Source organism: Apaloderma vittatum, unplaced genomic scaffold (assembly GCF_000703405.1).
Source record: "Apaloderma vittatum isolate BGI_N311 unplaced genomic scaffold, ASM70340v1 scaffold22752, whole genome shotgun sequence".
Lineage (NCBI taxonomy): Eukaryota > Metazoa > Chordata > Aves > Trogoniformes > Trogonidae > Apaloderma > Apaloderma vittatum.
The window spans coordinates 1-21,733 of NW_009704479.1; the positions used below are offsets into that span (position 1 = coordinate 1).

The following is a 21,733-nucleotide window of genomic DNA, read 5'->3' on the forward strand; positions in this document are numbered from 1 at the left end:
CTGGCAAGACTGAGAAATCTCTTTGGGCCACCCCCGAGGAGCTGACTGTGGTACCCCCAGAGCCCAGCGGTGGGAGAGGTGATCCACGGGCAGGGTGGGGGCCACCTGGTTCTGGGGGATGCTGGGGGTGCTGCAATGGACGGGGCCAGGAAACATGAGGTGTGCGTTGTCCCAGGGAGCACACGGAGCTTCTGCAGGCACCTTCTGGGCAGGCAGCTGCAGAAGTTGTTGGGGAGCGGGAGGTCAGACGTGGGAGCTGCCTCTGTCCTCTGTGCAGTGGTGTAGCCAGCAAGCCAGGCTGAAGAGCTGGGCAAGAACCATTGCCTTCTTTGCCAGCTCAAAACTCTGGATGTTTGGCCATACAAGACCTGCTTCAGAGAGCCAAGAGAGCCACCAGACACTGAGCCTTGCTCTGCCTGCACAGGAACCTGCAGAGAGCTGGGTGTCAGTTTGCTTGGAGGAGAAAGAAGCCCTTGTGTAGACACACTTACCTGTCCTAGAGCCCAGTGCCGTGGTTTGCCCTCTTCAGTTCTGCATGAGAATGAAACTATGTTTGGCCATACAAGACCTGCTTCAGAGAGCCAAGAGAGCCACCAGACACTGAGCCTTGCTCTGCCTGCACAGGAACCTGCAGAGAGCTGGGTGTCAGTTTGCTTGGAGGAGAAAGAAGCCCTTGTGTAGACACACTTACCTGTCCTAGAGCCCAGTGCCGTGGTTTGCCCTCTTCAGTTCTGCATGAGAATGAAACTAAATTGAATGAGGATTGCCTTAATTCTAGGTGAGATTAGCCACATGGGAGTTGGGCATTGTTTAATTAATCCACTTTTATTAATCCATGCAGCCCGAGCATCTCGTGGGGGTAGACAGGCGTGGGATCCTCTGCTCATGTGATTGCTCCTGCTGGGATTTTGGTGTTTTGGAGGCGGGAACACTGAGGCTGGCTCCTGCCCTTCCACAGCCACCAACCACCTCCTTGTCTGTGGGATGGGGCTCAGCCTCACCGAGGGGTTTGGGACGGATGAAATACATCTGGTAGCTGAAAGCATCATCCCTCAGACCAAGGGCTGTTGGGATGAACTGTGCCGTGTTACCAGGGGACAAGAGGTGGCAGAGGGACATGTACCTCACAGGTCCTGCCCTGGGGGGGGTCCACATGCCCCCGTGAGATGTGGGGTGAGGTTTGTGCAGCGTGTGCCCAGCAAGCAGCAGTGGGTTCAGGGCATGGGTAGCCTCAGGCTCCAGCAGGAGGGCAGGATGAATGGCTTCAGTGAAAAGCTCCATCATCTCGTGACAGGTTATAGCTTCATTTACATTTATTGTTCTGTTGACTGTGACAAACAATCGCTACACTTATCGCACGCTCTGTGCAATAAATAATTTCAGCCCAGGTGCCATATTTCTAAAATGCTGGCACGTCAGATCACTTTATATTGGGCCGTGCTCCAAATCTTAGTTTCAACGTTAATGTAGCTATGTTTACTCTTTCTAATTCCCTTTGTCATTTTGAAAGCATTGGTCAAATGCTCTTTCAGCAGTCTCTCACAGCACAACAACTGTTTTTCCACTTACTGTGCATCTAGATCATTATATTTATCTCCTTATTGCTGTCATTGCATTATCTTGTAGCCTAGGACCTGATAATTGCACTCGGTTATTAAGCTTGGGTCTCAGTGAGGTTTTTTTTGTCACTGCAGTCTCATGTCTGCTCTGTATTCCATGAAACATGGCATGCAGGCATTAAGTTTATAATTTTTGATTGTTTGGATTTAGGAACAGACAGTGCAATTAGAAACCGGTCCCTTTCTGCTTGTTTACAGTCTGACCGCAGCAGGGCTGAGGATAATGCTGTCCTCAGCCTTCCAGCCCTGTCCTTTTGCAGGAGGTTCCTGGAGCAAGAGCAGTGCTCAGGAGCCTGGGACAATCATCATCCTCCGCTCTCCCATCACTACATGCTAACAGCTCCCCAAAGATCCTGGAAATCCACTGGCAGCAGAGACAGAGGTGAAGCCAGGTCACAGCTTTAAACAAGACTTGGAAAAAAAGTTTGTGGTTTTTCCTCTCCCCGTATCTTCATGCAGAAGTCTTGTGTTTACCTGCAAAAAGTGAAAATGTAAAGAGCTGTTTGCAAAAGGCCATGCAGCAGTGTGGGAGAGAGCCGACGCTGTTCTTGCAGGTGCCTTCAGAAAGGAAGTTTCCAGCCCCGGTAGTTTCTCACAGAAACTCAGAAGAAAGGCTTGGATGCATTTGGATGCCTTTACTCCCCACGCTGTGTGACTCTCTTGCACTGAGTTAGTTACTCATCCCTTAGGTCAGAGGCCACCAATTTGTGTTAAGCTTTTATAATTACGCGAGGTGGGTGCAGAATCACCGAAGTCCGGAAGATTGCGGTGAATACCTCATTACGACTCACGGTATAATTGTGTGTGACCTTGAGTCACAGCTCTGAAACTTGGAGCAATGTGGGGAAATTAAATCACAGAAGGTATTCAAGGAGAACCTTGTCCTCCTTGAGCTCCTTGGGACAAGCGCTGACAGGGCTGCGGTGGCATAAATACTTCCCTGCATCTAAAACAGCACATCCCCTCCTCCGCAACGGTCTAGCAGTGCTTCAGGTCTAGTCTTGGTAACACTGGAGTAAACCCAAAACTGCTTTGCAGAAGCCTCCCCAGACTGAGCTGCGCCTGCACAGAACACCCCTATAACGTGGGGGCCCTATAGCTCCTATCCAACAGGCAAATAACCACAGAGCCAAGAGTCAGAGATGCACGTGACACTGGAGGGGACAAGAGGGCATCAGGGGACGTGGTGATAGCCCTGCGAGGGCACTTGTGGCTGGAGCTGGCTGGGTGCCTACCTTCCCGCAGGGTGACCTGGCGCTGCCAGGTGGTGGGGATGGAGGATGTCCTGCAGACCCGGGGCTGGCGTGCCGTCCTTGCCTCCGAATTGCTGGTGAGCTGCAGAAGGCTTGCAGGCCCCGATGCAGCTCTAGGGCTCCTCTTGGCCTCATACAAGCTCAGGGGCTGTCAGGAGGGTATCTTCTCTCTTTAGAGGCCAAATGAGGTTTTGCCCACATGGTACTGCCATGCGCCATCATCCCAAGGGATGTGACATCCCACGGCCCTGTTAGCATTGCCTGCAGATCTGATACTTATTTGTTTTCTGTTTTCCCCCCATTCTTCTAGTGTTCCTCTTGGTCCCAGGGCAGCCTTGCTGGAAACCCCAGCGAGGGCTTGACGCCTGCCTTTCCTCTTTCCTTTGCAGGCTATGGGCACGCTGCCCCAGGCACCGATGCTGGCAAAGTTTTCTGCATGTTCTACGCCATCCTGGGCATCCCCCTGACACTGGTCATGTTCCAGAGCCTGGGGGAGCGCATGAACACTGTTGTGAGGCTGCTGCTCAAGAAGATCAAGAAGTGTCTGGGCATGAGGACAACCCATGTCTCCATGGAGAACATGGTACTCGTCGGGTTTCTGTCCTGCATGGGGACGCTGTGCATTGGCGCAGCAGCCTTCTCTTATTTTGAGGGCTGGACTTTCTTTCATGCCTATTACTACTGCTTCATAACCTTGACCACTATTGGCTTTGGGGACTTTGTGGCTCTGCAGAAGAACGAGGCTTTGCAAAAGAAGCCCCCGTACGTGGCTTTCAGCTTCATGTACATCCTGGTGGGCCTGACCGTCATCGGCGCCTTCCTCAACCTGGTGGTGCTGCGGTTCCTGACGATGAACTCGGAGGACGAGCGGCGCGATGCTGAAGAACGAGCCTCGCTGAGGAGAGCCCAGAACAACATCCACCTTAAGCCGAAAGAGGACAGCCGGGGCAACAATGCCATTTTTCTCCCCGTGGAGGACAGGACGAGCCAGATGAACCTCATCCCACTGATCCAGGAGGACACGGAGAGGCAGCGGCGCCAGTCGGCCAACTCGGCGGCCGCGGTCCCCTCCTTCTGCACGTGCCTGTGCTACAGACCTCAGCTGTGCAGCAGCCCTGTGCCCTCCCACCCTGAGACCCTGAGCTGCCACACCAACCCTGTGTATTATAACTCCATTTCCTACAAAATCGACGAGGTCTCCCTGAGCACGCGGGGTCAGACCGGCTCTTCCCCAGGGAGCACTTTATCATCCAACAGCCCTCGGTGCCGGCAACACCCCCGGCTGCGGAGGAAATCCATCTAGGAGCACGTGCCGAGCTGTACTCGGTGCTCGAGTCTTACTATGATGATATATTAAGAACAGAGATGTCAGGTTGTTCTTACTGCTCTCATTTCTTCTGTTCCTCTCCCCTTTCAGCTGGCAGCCAGCCCCAAGCAGGGTTCATCAGAAGCATTTAAATCCCGTTGAGAAATAATCATTCATTTTCACAGGCATGGAATGACATTAGTTTTTCTTTGCTTTTTCCTCCTAAGTAGGTTCAAGTGTTTGGGTCTGACAATGATGGGTGATTTGCCTCCCCCCTCCCCGAGGTGAAGTCCAGCGAGCTGTACGTTTGCTTTTCCGCCTCCCTGCTCCCCAAACAGAGGTGCTGCTGCCCTCCCATCCTGCCTAACCTCAGCTTGGCTGCTGCCAGTACATGCCTCTTGCTACATGGACTGGATGACACCTGCAGAGAGCATATCTAAAGCAAAGCCCCTGTTAGTGAGCCCAGCAGGGCTGACGTTTTTTTAAGTTGCCCCCTGACAGCAGGTGCAGGTAGGTCAGTGCTGTACAGCAGGTTTGCAGCTGGCGGGTGGGCAGGAGGGGCCAGACTGCGGTCGTGCTGCCCAGCACACGGGAACAGTGCGTCTCCCTTGACCAGCTCTCCAGGTCAGAGCTCAGGCTTGTGGCTGGCACAGTGCTTTTGGAAGCTGGAGGTCCGTTCACTCACCCACCCGCACACCTTACCTTGCTACTGGTAGGTCCTGCAAGCTGAGCTGGCTGGTGGGATGCTGTGTCCCCTCCACAGGAGAAGCTGAACTTCTCCAACTCAGCCATAGCCATCTTCTGTGATGAGCTTCCAGGGTGAGACTCCCTGCACCATAGAGAGCCACCTGCAGAAGGTTTGGCTCTAATGAGATCATTAGCTGAAATCACCCTTCACCACCTGTCCTCTAGCTGGCAGCCCGGCAAGCCTGCTCCTTGCCTCCTCGCAGTCCCCATTCACAAGCCCATGGGTGTGCGCTCCTTGCTGCTGGGGTTATCAGAGGTGGGGTGGTCTCCTCTCGCTGTGCATCCCAGGCAGGATGTGGTACCTGCACGGCCCCACATGGGAGGCTGTTTCCAGTTGGTGCATCCAACCTGACCTGTGTCCATCCTGTCTTATCTGCAAGAAAGCAGGACTGGGCTCTGACGGTGGCAGCAGCTCCACTTCATGTGTTTTCTCCATATACAGGGGCATTTGCACTCTTAGTTTCACCTAAAATACTTCCTGAGGGGTTTTCCCCACAGGAAAATCCTCTTTTCCCGGTGGGGAAGGCATGCAGAGCACCAGCATTGGGAAGGCCTCAGGGTAGGCTTTGCTCTCTCCTCTTTTTGTTCTGGACCGTTTAATAAAAGGTGAATCCAGCTGGTGGTCATTGGTTCTTTTGGTTCTTTGTCACGAGGTGGAGCAGAGGGATGTGCCCAAGCCCCAAACCCCAGCCCTGCCCAGCCGCAGGGGTATGCCAGGGCAGGCTCCCCTGCCCCAGGCTACAGGGGGGGGGCAGCCGCAGGGGTATGCCAGGCCGGGCTCCCCTGCCACAGGCTACAGGCGGTGTTTATACCCAGGGGTATGTATTATCTCTGTGGGTATTTGCTGGGCATCAGAACTGTGGGATGCTTGGGCATCAGAAGGAGGAGGAAAGTGCAGTGGCTGCCCCAGAGCTGGGAAGCATCTGGGAAGCATCAAGGGACGGTGACTTCTCCCCCTGCATGGGGATGACGAGTCTCCTCCACCCTCCCTGGCCAGTGGCCTTCATGTTTCCAACTTTTCCTGGTACTTGGGCTTCCCTGGAGGCAGCTTTGGGCTTTGATGTAACCCCAAGTCTGCGCATGCTTGTTACAGCCAGGACTTTATTGTTCCAAACTCTAAAATGGCTGGGTTTTGGGCTTCAAGCAGGCAAGTAAAGGCACAGGCAGGAGCTCCAGTTGCTGGGGCTGGCTGGCAGAAGAGCAGGGCAGTGCTGGCATGGCAGGCCTGTGGTGGGGCTGCTGTGCTGCCTGGGGAGGTGAGGGGCGTCCTCACCTGGTGCCTTTATTTGGGGGATGCTCTTTGATGCTGCCTGCTCCCTGCCAGGGTCCCCAGCCAGATGGAGGCAGAGGCAGGACTTTACACCCACTCTGAGGGTGCACCGTGGCCACAGCAGAGCCATCCTTCCTACCTCTGAGCAGCAGGACTCATGCAAGATGCTCAGCACCTCCGCTGCTGGGCTGGCACGAGGGGCTGGTTTGGGAGACCTTTGCCTGGAGGCTCCTTCAGGGCATGGGGCACCCCGCAGGCAGGAGGGCAGGGGGGTGAGAGCCCCCCACCACTGAAATGCCCTGGCTGCAGTTCCCCCAAGTGCTCAGCACCTGCATCACTTCGCACCGGTGACCCTGAATCTGGCCCAGCTGTGTGAGCCTGTGTTTACACAGAAAGGGGGAGACAGGGGGAAGAAAGCAAGCTGTGAGTGCATAAAACTGGCTTAAACCCAAGGCTTCCATTGGCTCCTCAGCAGTGTCATTTCATACTGATCCCACCAGCTCAGGCCCTTTGTTGCTGTGTCCCAGCTCCTCCCGCCCTCGCCAAGGCTGTCAGCCCGAGGTCTGGGTGTGCTCTGGTGCCATCAGAGCTGCACAGCAGGCAGAGATCTCTTGCTCTCTCCACGCTGGACCTGGGACACCCTCCAAGCGGCCAGGATGGAGCTGGTCCCTCTCACCCTCCATCCGCTCTCATGGAAAGAGGCAGCTCCTCAATTCCTGCACAAGTCGGAGCCCAGATGGCGTTACCCCAGTGAAACTCACCTCTTCAGGGGCTGGAAGCAGGAGGCTGGGCCAGCCTTGCACATCCCCTCTGGATTCAGCTGGCGCTGCCAGTGCTCGGCGACTCTGTGCTTGTGCCGCAGTGCCCGGTTTGCAGCGATGCAAAGGTGAAGCCCGGCAGAGGCACTGGGGCTGGTGGTGTGAGATCTGCACCACTGAGCCTGTCTTGGGTGGAGAATGAAGCCGATAACGAGCTGATAGCACAGAAAGGAGGGCACCACCTCACGTTTATTGCTGCTGCTGCTGCTTTTGTGCAGGTCTTGCTGCTCAGCAGCACTACTTGGGAGCTGAGTTGCTTAGTGACGGCCTGAGCCCCATCCTGCTTTTGGAAGCTGGTGATGGGTGGAGGGTGGGAGATGCCATTCATCCCCAGGTGCCAGGCTGGGCTGGGCTGCCTCCCAGATGCTTGTGCTGCTGGAGAAACCCTCTTCTCATCCCTCCTCCACCACCACTGCCCCAGGGGCCATAGCTGGGGTGGGCGGGAAGCTGCCTTACCCCGATGACCTGCAGGATTTGTAGGCATGAGAAAAACCTTAAAAAAATTCTCAGTAAATTGGGACTTTCTGATCCCTCACAGTTTCCATGGGAAAAGGGCTTGCGGCATCTCCCCAGGGAATCCTGCCCGCTCACACCACCTCCTCCCACAGACCCCCAGAGAAGGAGTCACACCAGAGCCCCCAGATGCTCCCCACCCAAGGGCTCTCAGCCTGCAGCCATCCAGGACAAGACAGTAGCTGCCCACCCAGTAACACCCATGGGCCTCCTTCCTCAGGGGTGCCCAGGCTCCCCCTGCACCCACACTGACACTGGGAATTCTCAGCCTGGGCCAGGGGCAGGTTTTTCTGCCTGCAGCGTCTTCACCTCCAGGATTTCAAAATCAACCTTGAATGGCCAGTGACGGCCACAAAGGGTCTTGGGAAGAAAACAGCAGGAGCAGAAGGATTGGGGAGGTAGTGAGCAGAGCACAAGCAGGGAGAGACCTTGGTTCTGTACCTGGAGAGGCCAACGGCCAAATTACATCTGGAAATGGCGCAGAGAAAAGTGGGTTTGAAGGTGGGGTTGATTCAGAGAGTTGTTCCACTGAGAGCACTGGGAAGGAGCCTGGGACAGTGTTGGGGCACACAGGCTGAGCTGCTCTCCTTCCCTTTAGGCATGAGGAGAAGGTATAGGCCAACGGAAAGCTCAGGCTGAGGATAAAGGTGGTGGCAACAGAATAGGAAGAGACAATCCACAAAAAAATCTCCAACACACCGTAGGAAAAAAAAAAGGTTTTATTATCACCATTATCAACATTTTCATTAGCTTAACACTGAATTGTAAATCACTCAATTATTACATATTGTCTGAATAAAACCTACAGACAGGAAAAAAGTATAGCAGAATCCTCTCCTGACTACAGACAAGCTGCCAGTGTCCCACCGGCGCTCCCGGGCTGGCATTCCACCTTCCACCCAAGGCAGCCCACGCACCTCGCAAGCGACTCGCCATGGTGGCAAGCAGGCTGCCCACCCCCGCTGCCTGTCTTCCTTCTGGCTCCACGGAGACTGCATCTCACCAAAGGATGTTAAAAACCTCCATAAAAGTTTTGGAGAAGGTTACAGAGGCCAAAAATAGCCAATCAGCTGCCCCCCCACTCCTACGGAAAAGAGGAGAGGTAGCAACCATGTAGTGCCCCTGCAAAGCTACTGGTTTTCACGGAGTGATTAATGAAGTAAAAAGCTTTAACCCCATGAAAGCAGATTTCCCTACGGTGGCCAGGCCCCTGGGGAGGCGAGTGTGGATGAGCTGGGGGGTGGCTCCATCCCTGAGCAGAGGCCAGCTCTGCAGCAGGGCTCCCCGCAGGCAGCGTGGGATGGACACCTCAGTGCAAAGAGATGCTGTGGGCAGCCTCAGCCCCCTCCGGTTGGAATAAGGCCTCGTATCAAGAGGGAAGGAAGAACCCATGCAGGGAGCAGTGGGTGCAGAGAGAAGCAAAGGGAAGCTGGGGGAAAGCTCGCTGGGAGCTCCCCTTCCCCCTGGCCAGCACAGAGGCAGCTCCTTCCCTCTCCCTGCCTTCTCCTGGCACCTCATGCCCGTGTGGGCTGCAGAGCCCCTCCGGGAGACCTACAGCTCCCACTGAGGCCAGGAAAGGAAGGACCTTCTGTGGTGTGAACTCAAGACTGCCACAAAACATGGGCAGGACACTGGCATCCCAGGCGGGGGGCAGGGCCATGGCAGTGCTGTGTGAGGGGTCTGGGGTGAGGCACTGCATCCCCGGGATGCCCCTTCCAGCCCGTGTGGGCTGCAGAGCCCCTCCGGGAGACCTACAGCTCCCACTGAGGCCAGGAAAGGAAGGACCTTCTGTGGTGTGAACTCAAGACTGCCACAAAACATGGGCAGGACACTGGCATCCCAGGCGGGGGGCAGGGCCATGGCAGTGCTGTGTGAGGGGTCTGGGGTGAGGCACTGCATCCCCGGGATGCCCCTTCCACCCGGCACAGGGAGCAGCCTGCAGCTCGCAGCAGGGAGACAAGCCCAGCACCATCAGGCTGGGGGAACGTGCCTTGGAATCCCTCTCCAAACTTCACTTCAAACAAAAGCAAAACCACCTCCAGGTTGGAATCATCAGAAACCAGCCAGCAGCACTAGGTAAGGAGCAACAGACTCAAAGCAAAACCTGCTGGGGAATGTAAAGTTCCAGGCTGGTGTTTAGGGGAATCTGGAGCGCTGATGAGCGGCTGCTCCAAGCTGTGATGCCCAAGCATCGACAAAAACCCAACTCCTGGAGAACCTGTGGGCACAGCTTCAGCAGAAGGTGTGTCTCCACTCTCCCCCATCCCTGCCCAACTAGCAGAGCTCCCTGCTGCCCACGCGCTGCCTGTGACCTCACAGCCTCTCCTTGAGACAAAGCCCTTCCCTTGCCACGCGTGGGGGACTCAAGCCCACAAGAGGTGCCCAGTGCGCAGCGTAAATGCAAAGGGTGTCTGCTGGCCCGACAGGGTGGGGTTTAAAACACAGCTTTGGTTGCCATTTTAGCTACAGGGAAGTCACGAAGGGAAAATCGCTGGGTCGCAGCCTCTGTTTGCTGGTGCTCAGTGAAGGGCTGGTGCTGGCTCCTTCTCAGTTTCAGATGCTGAAGTGCAAAGAACCAAATGCTACTAGAAACTCCCCGGTTCCCCTCCTCAGCTAGGATGAGAGAGCAGCTCCAGCAGGGAGGGGCGAGCAGAAGGGTGCCTACACCAAGAGAAGAGCTTCAGGTTCCCCAGGAACAAGTCTGCTGCTGCTGCCACAGGTGCCTGGCTGGGCCTGGACGCAGGGCTGCTTGGTCACCGAGCAGAGAGGCGCCTGGCAGCATGAGTTTCAGACTCGTTAGCCACGTTTTGAAAATACCTCATCACCTGCAAACTCCTCGGGGAATTGCCACAGGCTGGAAAGCCCATCAGGCCATCACACACATGCAGGGTGCAGCAGGAGGGCAGCTCTGGGGCTCAGCCACTTCCACCAGTGTCCCACAGACTTGGCTGCAGGATCTGCTGTGGGCAAAGGGTTCCTACAAGGGAATGGGGCACTGATGGCACGACCAGCCAGTGCCTTCACAGGGCTTTCACCTCCCTAAGGGCACCCGGCGCTTGCCAAGGTGCTACTGCGCACTGTGTGCCTGCGCACATTCGTACACACACACGGACACCTGCAAACACACACACCTTGGCAGGTGTGCCAAGGGGGCACGTGAAAAGGCTTTCACTGATCACCCTCTTTTCTAAATGTTTGACTCCAATTTAGTGGCTGCAATTTCATTTTAGGTGCTTGCTCCAGGTCTTAGCATGCCCTGGACTTCTCTACTGACAGGCGGCACTTTGCATTTACACCTCTCCCTCTCTCCTCAAAGCCTTTCACAAAGCAATGTGAATTATTTCATCATTCACGGGGGCTCCCAGCATCACGGGGCCAGTGACCTGCTGCCTGCATGGCCAGCGGACCGGAGATCTTGAGAAGAACACGAAGAGTTTGTCCTACAGGAAATGCTGTGAGAAATCCAGAGGCAATGAACTGGCAATGCTGTTCTGAAGCTGTCTTATTTCACGCGCTGCACCAACGATAGAGCTGACTTAAAAATTCAATATTCTGATCCTGCCACTTTGGAAAAATCTTTAGATGAGCCCAGCATTAGCTAAGTTCTGAAGAATGGCACAGAACAGCACGTTCCTGTCTCACACGTTAGTCCCCCGTGATCCTCTGCGAAGGTGCAATCTCTCTGCCTTGGGTGGAATTTTCTAACAAAATGGACAAACACCACCTATGAAATGGACAAAACAACCCACATAGCCTTTAGTGAAGAGAGCTGCTCTGAAAAAAACCCCTCCCTTTAGCTTTCCCCTGGTATCTTGAGGAAAATAGGCAGCTGTCAGGCAGAACTCACGTAGCCCCAGAGTGCAAAGGCTTTTTTTGCTTTATCAGGGCTACAGTGGCAGTGGGAACCATTTGCATTGAGTTACAAATACTAGATAGCCTAAGAAAAACAAGGAGACTGAAACAGTCATGAAGTTTATATAGAAACTATTTTTTACCTCTGTGGTACGAAGTCACCTACAGCTGTTTCATTCTTCACCTAAGAGAGATTTCATGTCGATGGGCACATACACTCACAGAGAAGTCTATAGGATGAATATATGTCACAAGGCAACAGCCCAGTCTTTGTGTTTCTTACTATCAAAGTTAATATGGAGCTTTTTCAAAAGTGATGTCATTGAGATTGAAGACAATTATAAACCGTATCAACAATATGTACTACAGCCTGCAAGTCACAATCTGTGCACACCAAATGGAATATATTATTGCTTGTTAGCCTATTAGACTTTCTTTATAAAAAGATTTTTATACAGAGTACAGGATTATGACAAAACTAGCTAAGTAGTTCTCATCTTGAAAATACAACATCGATTCTTTCAACAAAGGCTTGAATAGTAGCTGAGAGTTAATGAACGATAACAAATATTTACTAATAATTTTATGGCCAGTTTGAACAGAATTTCTTATAGGACTCTTTTCTGGTGTTTATTTACATATGCCTCTTTTCTTGGAAAGAAGTCGATAAAATAGAACAAGAAACAGAGAAATGAAAAGAATGAGTAAACTTCACACCAAGGACATTAAACGTTTTCGAAAACACTAAATTATGTTATCTGTTAAAAAACATACATCATTTTGTCTTTAAAGAAAAATATTTTTCCTGTTTTAAAATATTACCAACAGCATGTAATAAACTAACTTAAAATGAGTTTCATAAAAAAGTTTTCTTGCTGTCTAAACATTACTAAACATGCTTAGGTTGAGATTCTGCTAATTGCCTCAACATCTTAAAAACAGCTCCTTTACAGGAACTTGTGATATTCACACTCCAGAAGACCTGCAAATTTAGAACAGTACATCGATAAAGGATCCAGTAGCTAGAAACAATAAATACCTATTTTCATTCAAAGCAAATAATTCTGCAACGCCCTTTCAAACAATCCATGGCCAAGAAGCAGGGACCTACTTGGCAGAACAATAAAATCATCTGGCCCTTGCCCTGCCCATGGACGCCCAAGAGGGATGCTCCCGCCGTGGCGGCTGCAGGACCAGGACCCATGGGCTGCCTTGCGGAGCGAGGGCCTCCCCTGGGCTCTGTGGCAGCCCAAGCTGCGGTGGGACAAGGGGAAAGCAATGCCAGGAGACTGGGGAAACGCCGTGTCTGCTGCCCCAACAAACCAGGGCTGACCACGGCCACGCTTCTTGCTCGCAGCACAAGGAGGATGAAGCCGCGCGCGAGGCTCAGCTTCAGTGCTCGGCTCTCCCTGCGGGAGAGACCAGTCTGCTCTCAGGGATGCTCCTGGTGTCAGCATTTTCTTGTTTTCCATGGTAATAGTCATGCAGGTAACATTTAGGGGCAGGCTCTCCATTTTTTTTTGGCAAGCAATCCTCCCACGACTATTAAAAAGCAGTATTTCATGCACAAGGAACAGGGAATCCACCTGAGCCAGGCAGGCATTTCTCTCTCCTTGGTCTCATTCCTCATCATGGCTCACAGACCAAAAATACTACAATGCCATCTTTATTTTTTAATTTATTTTTTTTTAAGTCTCCTGCTCTTCCTCTCTCTCCACCTCCCTGACTATAACTAACAGTGAGACTCAGACACGGGACACAACTCAGGGCTTGCAAAAGGGACCAAAGTTTCAGTGTTCAGCTGCTCATCAGTCCAGCAAACTGCTACTTTTCACACAACCACACCGGTAATCCCAGCTGTCATACCACATCACCTTAGACAGAAACTGGTAAGTCAAATTAGAGGGGGGGAAAAAAAAAAAGGTTAGGCTTTGTAAAAATAACCTATTTCAAGCCTGAGACTTGCCCTGCATGCTATATCAGGAGTCTAAATTGACAGATAACCAGAAGGCTTCGATTTTAATTATAATACACCATGGTCAGTGCAGGAATCATGGGCATGAGTGAAGCCAGAATTTAGACTGCAGGGTACCGTGCAACTCTCCTGGCCTTGCTCTGCACCCTGTAGGCACTCTCAAGGGCTCCCGTGAGTCTGCTTTGGGAAAGAAGACCGCCTGCACTCGCCAGTTCGCGTGACTTTGCTGCGCGTGGCAGCCAGGGGTTGCAACGTTCACTTACTGGGGAGAAACAGGACTTGGAAGTGAGCAGAAACAAAAGCGAGAACCGTTGGACTGCAACCAACCATGTAAAAAATGCAGAAGAAAACAGGAGGGAGCAGACTGCTAAAAACTGCCTCCAAATTTCAGAATCCGAGACATTACAAAAATAACACAAGTAGAACCGTAACTTTTTTTTTTTTTACCCTGACAGTGACCTTTTAGCGTGATTAAAAACATACAACAGATAGTCTTCGGTGTTAAGCGTTCCTACTGCAACTAAACTGATCGTCACGCAGAGCTCTGGGAGGGGTAAGGACACAGAGACACGGCGCATTTGCCAGGCGTACAGGAGCTGAGCTTCCCAACAGACAGCCATCAAACAAAGGGTTCAGGGGGAATATTTTTGGCATATATAGTCTCCTACTCCCCATTAAAAATTGCAAAAGTCTTGCATTCATCTTAACTGGACACAGGAAAATCATGATTAACTAGCTAATACTGGTAGATAACGTCCAAACTAAGTACCAATGTAAGTTATGCTCAAAACTTTAAGACAGAAGCCCTGTTACTCAGCTGCCAGGTCTGGCTTCTACCTGGAGCTCCCCACGGTCCTTTTAAAGACATAGTTATTAAAAGATCCAGTGCTACGAACCACTAAATCTACCTAATCTATTCTAGTTCATACACATATGGTACAATATTGCCTAGTACTCACTACATACCAAGAGGAAAAGATGCTGACTTGAATTACAGCAAATGTGCTTTTTTTAAAAAATAGAGTGCGCCACCACTATAATTTGACCAGCATGCAACAAACTTTCTTCAGCTAATATATAGAAATTGCCTAATACGATTAGAAAAAATAATTAGTGAGAGGCCAGAGACATATCTGATCAACAAAATTAAGAGAATTATCTGAAATTTTGAGGCTTTCACCACTGAAGACCCAACAAACTATTCATTCTATGTCCCTTATCCTCCTTCCCTCTCCTTTATAATATATATTTTTTACAGAGATTACTGTAAGGCCTATTATTTTTGCATCTATTTTGTAATTTATCTCAAAATAATTTAAAATGCCATAGACAAGCTAGGACCAAAAAGCAACTGCTTTTACCATCCACGCCACACTCATGCTTTTATTCTAACAAAGCTGAGGTCCACATGCAGAAATAAATGTTCAGTTCGCCTCCACGGCCAGTTAAGAATCCGCTCACTCCTAAACACGACATGGGACCTTCACTTCTGAATCACAAGGTAAAACATCTCCAAAAGCTTCTTCTGAGACAGCAGTCGTCAAATCCTTACCAGGAACTAAGACAGAACTTAGCCAAAACGGGTCTATCAACAAAAAATCTTTGGAGATTCTCTGTGATTTTGAATAGTGATTTTTTAAGCGTCGGAAGGATCGACCGCGCTGACTCCAGCTGGCACCGGCCGCTGTAGCTCAGCAGCTCCGAGAATGTGCTTTACTGGCTTCATGCACAAGACTCGTTTACGCTAGGTGCTGCACTTGAATTAACAAAATACACAGGCTGTGACCACTGCGTCTGGAGATTCCTCCCTCGCCACCTCCCTGCACTTTAGGGGTTGCATCTCCTCTTGCAGGACACTTGACAATGCCTGTGAACCAACCACTGAGGCTCCCTAAAGCTCCCCTCTCTCCACAGGGAAGGTCACACCCTCTCCAGCACCTTCTTGCCAGATGACAGAGGTCTTTTCCTTCCGTGTCCCCCAAAACCTCAATGTTCTCTCCCATGGCAGAATAAAACAGTCCTGTTTCAGGTCAGTCCATAGCACAACAGGAAGGGCAGCATCTCCGGCAGATATGTACCAGTACAAAGGAGACGGAAGAAAAGCAGGAGATAGAAGACAGCGTGACTGAAGGATGCACAGCAGTAAGTAAAGGGAGTCAGTAAATTGCAGAATGTCGTATCTGACAATAAAAATCCTATCTCAGGCTCCAAGTCTGACGTTCAGCTCCCACTCTTAGGGTGTATTTTTTTTTCTGAGCAAAATTGCAGTTAATTAGCCTGCTAAACTCGAACTCTGTTCAAACCGTCTGGTCTAAGTAGGCGCTAGTTATTCTCCCACCAAGTATGCTTCATCAGCAGTGTTAGACAAGTAATGCAGTAAAGACACTTGCTGGTAATTTGGCACAGTTTGAAAACACAGAGACGACAGTGTTACAGTTAACATGACTCAGTGATAGGGAACTGATTCTAAAGAAAGAGTTGCAGGTTTCTCTCTTTTTCTTCCTTTCAAGAAGAAAAATCTTATAGAAAACCAAATACTTCCTCTTAAACTTTCTGCTTCTTCTCTTTTTAGGTCAGATATTGGCCTCTGAATTTTTCAGGTACTTTCTCGTGACAGAATCTGTATTAGAAATTTCTAAGACGCACGTTTAAGAAAAATTCCTTCCTTACTCTCCCCAAATTCTTTCCAATGCTGCAATTTTCCAGGGTTAATACTGATCTGAAACAAGGGTCCAAGAATGACAGCGAGAGAAGTGAAACAAGAGGTGTATGTCTAATCTGACAACTAGGACTCATGCCCCATGGCACCTCCTCCTCGGATGGAGAGGGCACAGTGCCCTCCCCCTCGTCTTCTGTCTAAGGTCACTGGTTTATCCTCCTCTTCCAGCTCCACAAGAACTGATTGAACATGCATTGCGCTTGAGGTCAGAGTTCCAGCAAACAAAACCTTGACAGCATGTTTAAAAAACAAAAGCAGTTTCCCCTTCTGTACTCACTAAGACCTGTCACAGCAGGGTCCCACTGTGCTCTCCAGGGAAAGCTGCGAGGACTGACGCAGGAGCGGGCCTGTAGTGGGGTCCACCATCGAGGAGGTTGGGAAGAGCTTGTACCAGCCGATTGCTAAAGTTGACAAATCCAGTTCCTCCAGGAGGACCCTGGCGACGCCCATGAAGTGTTTGCGCTCCATGCGTCCATAGTTTCCCCAGACTATCACCTTAGGAACAAGAGAGGGGGCCATGGTTAACCGTCCAGCTTGCACACGTGCTCGGCAAGCACAAGTCTGATCAATCCTTCTTTCTACTCGTCCAACTTCCCAGCCCTTTACTACCGCCCAAGAAGAACAGAAAGGTTTACGCTACCGAGAGCTGATGTGTAGCTCTGGCTGACGGTTTTACTTTTTTAAGCACAGTTTTACAAATCCTGATACTGTCAAACTTTTTTTTTTATTTTTTGAATGCATGTGTGGATGAGACACCATTCTGCTGCTCTACCTGCTGGGCAGGGACAGCACCTACACAAAGTACCCGCAGAGCTGCAGCTCCAACACCTGCAAGCAAAACCTGAGCCTGGCACAGTAACGGGCCTCGGACACAACAAAAAGAGTCCTGGGGCAAAAGGGCAGGACAGGCTCCTGATCTGGAAAAAATAAACCAACAAAAAACCCATGGGCAATAGCTTGGGTCAAAAGCCAACAGTTTGAGGAAAAGAACACAACTTCTGCACTCGGAGCTCATGAGGCAGGACAGATGGAGACAAGGCACAGTGACTCACCTGGAGAAAGGGCAGGAGACGAGCGCTGGCAAGTGGGACGGGTGACGCAAGGGGCACACAGGGAGCAGCATGCAGGGGGAGCAGAACAGACTGCCGAGAGAGGCTCGCAGATGCAGAGGAAGGTCTCATGAATGAGAGATGGCAGACGAGCAGGGAAAGCTGAATCACACTTACGACACGATGGAGACCAGTGGGTGGAACAACAGATGCAGTGAGGGTCACGGGCTTGGGCATGCTGGAGGTCTGCACGTGACCAAGGGGCCCTACACGGCTCAAGACAAAGGTGACGACTGACTCCAGAGCGAGTCCGTGTTCTGGAGAGGAGAGGATGAGTACGATGGGTTATGACGGTGACTATTGATCTCTGGCTAATCCTGACAGCTTCTTTCCCTAGGCTCCGAATAACCAGAACGTTACCGTTTTCTGTAAAATGAGGTAGGAGAGATAATGAATGTCAATTAAAAGACAGATTTAACACTCCAGGTCAGCATGAGATGGAGCAAGCCACTGCAGAAAGCCATTCTTGTGGCACAGCCACCGGCAGTGAGCCAAGCATCTTGTTTTATTCTCTTGGAGTTAGTGCCTTTCTGGGCAGCAAGGCAGAAGGTAAAGAGCAGACCAAGTCAGGTCCCATCCCATTTCAGTCAAAAATGTTCACTCTTGCTGCAACAGGGGAAAATGTTTCTAATCAAAGTAAACGAGGAAGAGTTCCTTAACAAGAAGGATCCAGCAGGTTAGCTGGCAATCCACAGACCAGTGGAGGCAAGCAACAGAAACTCATAGATCTATTAGTTCAGTACTACCAGTGGACTTTAGCCAGACTTTATTGGATGGGAATGATTTAGGTATGAATTAACAATGAACACCTCTCTTTGCTCTGGAAACATAGGTGCAGAATTAAAATTATGAGTATGGCAGAAAATGTACGGTGGCAGAAGAAAAGAAATAGAATAAGGAAGGGTATGTGACTGGGTGAAGGCCAAAGCAGAGTGCTTTGAATACACAGAAACACGGAAGACAACCTATGCTGCAAGTCTGTTTAGCACCTATCGGTACACTTTTATCTCCTATCTGGGTGGGGAAAAAAAGAAGTAAAAAAATAAAAATCAACCCTTTCCCGGTAGGCACTCATGTCACCTGGCAGGGTGTCAGATAATAATCGGTTTGAGTATGAAAAAACGGTTTTCCTTTCCATTTGTTAGGTTCAGATTGAGTGCATCTGGTTCAACAAAAACCCTTGCTTTTTCTCATCTACGTTAATTATCCAACCCTTTCCCGGTAGGCACTCATGTCACCTGGCAGGGTGTCAGATAATAATCGGTTTGAGTATGAAAAAACGGTTTTCCTTTCCATTTGTTAGGTTCAGATTGAGTGCATCTGGTTACGAAAACCCTCTTGCTTTTTCTCATCTACGTTAATTATCCAGATCCCTTGCCCGACTTAGTATCATCCAGCAGAGGTGGAAGAGACAGGTGGACAGACCTGAGACTTGCTCATCTTACCTGCAACACTTTGCCCTGGGGGCTCTCAGCAAAAAGTAACACCTGATTGTACAACGGGTCTAATGATTTGCGAGCCACTTTCGTCTTCTTTTTGGCAATGCACACGCCATTCTCTAGCAGGTAAGCTTTGATGTAAGCAGCTGGAAAAAATAAATATGGTCAAATATGAAAAAAACCCTTCATGCTCACTTTAGAAAAGAGAGTGCCACATCTCAGCTATTTCTAAAGAAGGCATTTACAGCACTGAAAAGATCTGCTCAACCAGCCTTATTTTCAATACCGCATACAGACTGCTTTTTCCTACAGAAGCCAAGCCGAATTATTTTTTTTTCCTATTCACAAGCATGGCAGGAAGCTGGGGCTCAGCAAATTACTTCAGGAGGCCAAAGCATACTACCTGGCAGTGTTTTGGAGCCGGGTTTTGGTGTCAGTCCTCGTGCCTGAATGATATCCACTTCTAGCTGCCCGTTTCGCTCTTGCAAGCCGATTTCCACGTCCCCTAAACCAAAATGTCAAGAGAGGCAGAAGACTTTCAAAACAAGGTATCTGTGGGTTATTTAAATGTTTAGAAAAACAATCTTCATGTCATGCCTGCAACGAGCTGTAACAAAGTGTAGGCCCTGAGTGCCTGATCTCCTCCTGCGTTACTCTGGAGCAGCGCTGCCGTGATTCAAGCCCACACTTTCTAAAAGCAATCTCTACTGTCAGCCCTCTAACATGGCTTTCGTGACTCAGTCACACGCTCTTCAGGGCCGTTCACCTCTCAGCTTCCCCAAACTAGAGTTACCTGGGGTTGCAGGTTGCTTTGGAAAATGCAATTATGACAGACTGGAAGAAAATCTTTATAGAGCCTGGTGGGCCTCAGAGAGCAAGAAAAACAAGAAGATGCACAGGTGCACTTTCAGGATTTTCACTTTGTTTTACTTCATCTGTGCCTTTCAGATCTGACAGAGGAAAGCACAAAGCTCACGCTCTCCTACTAACGCTGCATTTGCAGCAATCAGTAAAACCTTCCAGCCCAGCTTACTTGATTTAGTAGAGAAACAGAGTGGGAGAGAGGTAGATTAGTAGATGCTGGACACGTTATTAGGTAGCTTGTAGGAGCGATCTGTTCAAGATTAAATTAAAGCCACCTAACACCTTTGTATTCCTTACCCATCGAGGTGGTAGCCAAGGTCTGTCGCCCAACGAACTGTGCAGGGCCCATGCTCCCCAGGAAGTCACTGAACTGCCCAGCAGATGCCAGATGGACTCCACTGAAATTCAAGCTGCAAAAAAAAATTGATTTTGGCAAGTGGTAAATTTGCATTTTAAACCAATTCAGTAACTAAAGAACTAGATTTAATATATCTTTGAAATGAATGACATCCGCAGAAGCTTTTCTCCTCCTCAACACTCACTGATTTCCAGGCAGTTTGGTTACATGGAATCCATTTAAAAATCCCTTTCCTGTACAAAAAACCACAATCCCAAACAGTACTGGTTGCAGTCACCAGTTCGTTAATACTCATTTCACTATAATTAAATGACTGCAAGGAAAATCTCTGCTATCTCAGGCTCATAAGCAGCCTTTGACCTCTTCCAGGCAGCGTGACAATCTAAGTCCCTTCCTAGCATAGCTTATAGGATCTCTCTCGGTAGCTGGTAGCTGTCCCTTCCCAGTCCTTTTCTGGGGAGGAAATAATGCATCTAGAGCAGTAGTTAGAAGTGAGATGAGGAAGGCCAGCATCCATTCCCCTGAGGCTCAATCCCCTATTTATTTATCACACACACCTGGAGCAACGCATCTCCTTTCTGACTAGAGAGCCCCGTTTCCTACTGCTCATCACCAGAAGCATCCATCACCTCCACGGTGTGGTTTCTGTACCCGCTTCCAGGACTGCGCTGGGAGCAGTCACGCATCGGACCTGAACACCGGTGCAGAGCTAAAGGGACAACACCCTCAAACACCAGCAATGCCTCTGCCACAGCCACAACACAAGAGCTGCTGGAGGGACAGAGCCTCCAAATCTGTTCTCCAGGCACCTGTGGCAGGTCTACAGCACGGCTGCAGGAGCTGGTCACTGCACTGCCCACGGGGGAAGCAACGCAAAAGGGTCCAACTCTGCGGCACGCTGATACAAACCTGGATTTACCCGACTGCACCCTGATTTACACAGCCCTTTCAGAGGCTGTGGGAAAACTTCCTGCAAATGAGGAGACTTGAGGCCACCACTCACCACCTACGTTTGTCCTGCAGGCATCTGCCAAACCACGACACAGCTGCTGAAATGAGCGTCAGGAGCTTTGCGCTGGAGTAGCCGAGGTTTGCGCTCTGCCTCCAGGAAAGCTGCTGTGTGCCTGGGCCAGGGACAATTATGAACCTCCCCCACTTTTCCAAATGGCCTCAGAAGGGGACAATTACTCATGTAATGATACAGCTCTCGGCTTCCCCAAAGTTGTTTCTCAGAGAGGATGCTGTAAGGAGGCCGCACGTTTGGTACAAGTGCAGCTGGAGAAACCTGCCTGGGAGAGGGCTGGGGACCCCGGGCTCTCGGCCACCGCTGGCACAAACACTCTGGACAATATTTTGAGATATAATAGGAACAGTGGGATTTTAATCATCCTTAATAGCAGAGAAGGCTTAAGATTTTTCTCGGTTTTCACTGTCACTGGCTCTTCAGAGGCACAAGGTGCAGCCCCAGTGCCCCATCACCCAGTCTGTGCCCGCTGGCCCCAATGGGGAGCAGCACCCCCAGCTCAGGACTGGGGCAGAGATGCTGAATTTGTAGCCAGGCTCCCGAGGACAGCCTGTGCACAGACAGACATCCCCAGGGCCAGTAAATCAGCAGGGACAGAGACATGTGATGGGGAAAGCAGGGTAAGGAGGAGCCCGGAGCCAGACGGGCTCTGTCAGGCTCATGATTTGCCCATACAAGGAGGGAAGAAGTTAGTCCTAGTGCACACGAGGACCAGCAAGACTCCTTGAGCCTGCTGGCTCAGGCGTTTCGAGCTGCCCCCAGAGACTCAAAAAAGGATGAAAATTAGTGCCTAGAGAACCCAAAATAGTTCAAGCAAAAGGAGACCTGACAGAGAAAGACATAAGATTCAGCAGGCAATGCATGGAT

General features: G+C 50.6%; 2 protein-coding genes across 2 annotated transcripts in view; one reads left to right on the forward strand and one right to left on the reverse strand.

Moving 5' to 3' along the window:
- Positions 1-3,261: 3,261 nt before the first annotated feature.
- LOC104270643 (potassium channel subfamily K member 9-like) lies at positions 3,262-4,175 on the forward strand (the record flags this gene model as incomplete). The annotated part of the gene is made up of 1 exon (XM_009865065.1): positions 3,262-4,175. A coding segment is annotated over one exon (914 nt), but the record flags the coding sequence as incomplete, so codon positions are not given.
- Positions 4,176-16,348: 12,173 nt separating this feature from the next.
- Positions 16,349-21,733, reverse strand: part of RIMS4 (regulating synaptic membrane exocytosis 4) — a 15,681-nt gene continuing 10,296 nt past the window's right edge. Inside the window, exons 2-5 of the mRNA XM_009865064.1 lie at positions 19,782-19,894; positions 19,024-19,125; positions 18,627-18,766; positions 16,349-16,567 (exon numbers count right to left, since the gene is read on the reverse strand). Of these exons, the coding sequence (XP_009863366.1) occupies positions 16,349-16,567; positions 18,627-18,766; positions 19,024-19,125; positions 19,782-19,894 (574 nt within the window). The remainder of the gene's footprint in view (positions 16,568-18,626; positions 18,767-19,023; positions 19,126-19,781; positions 19,895-21,733) is intronic.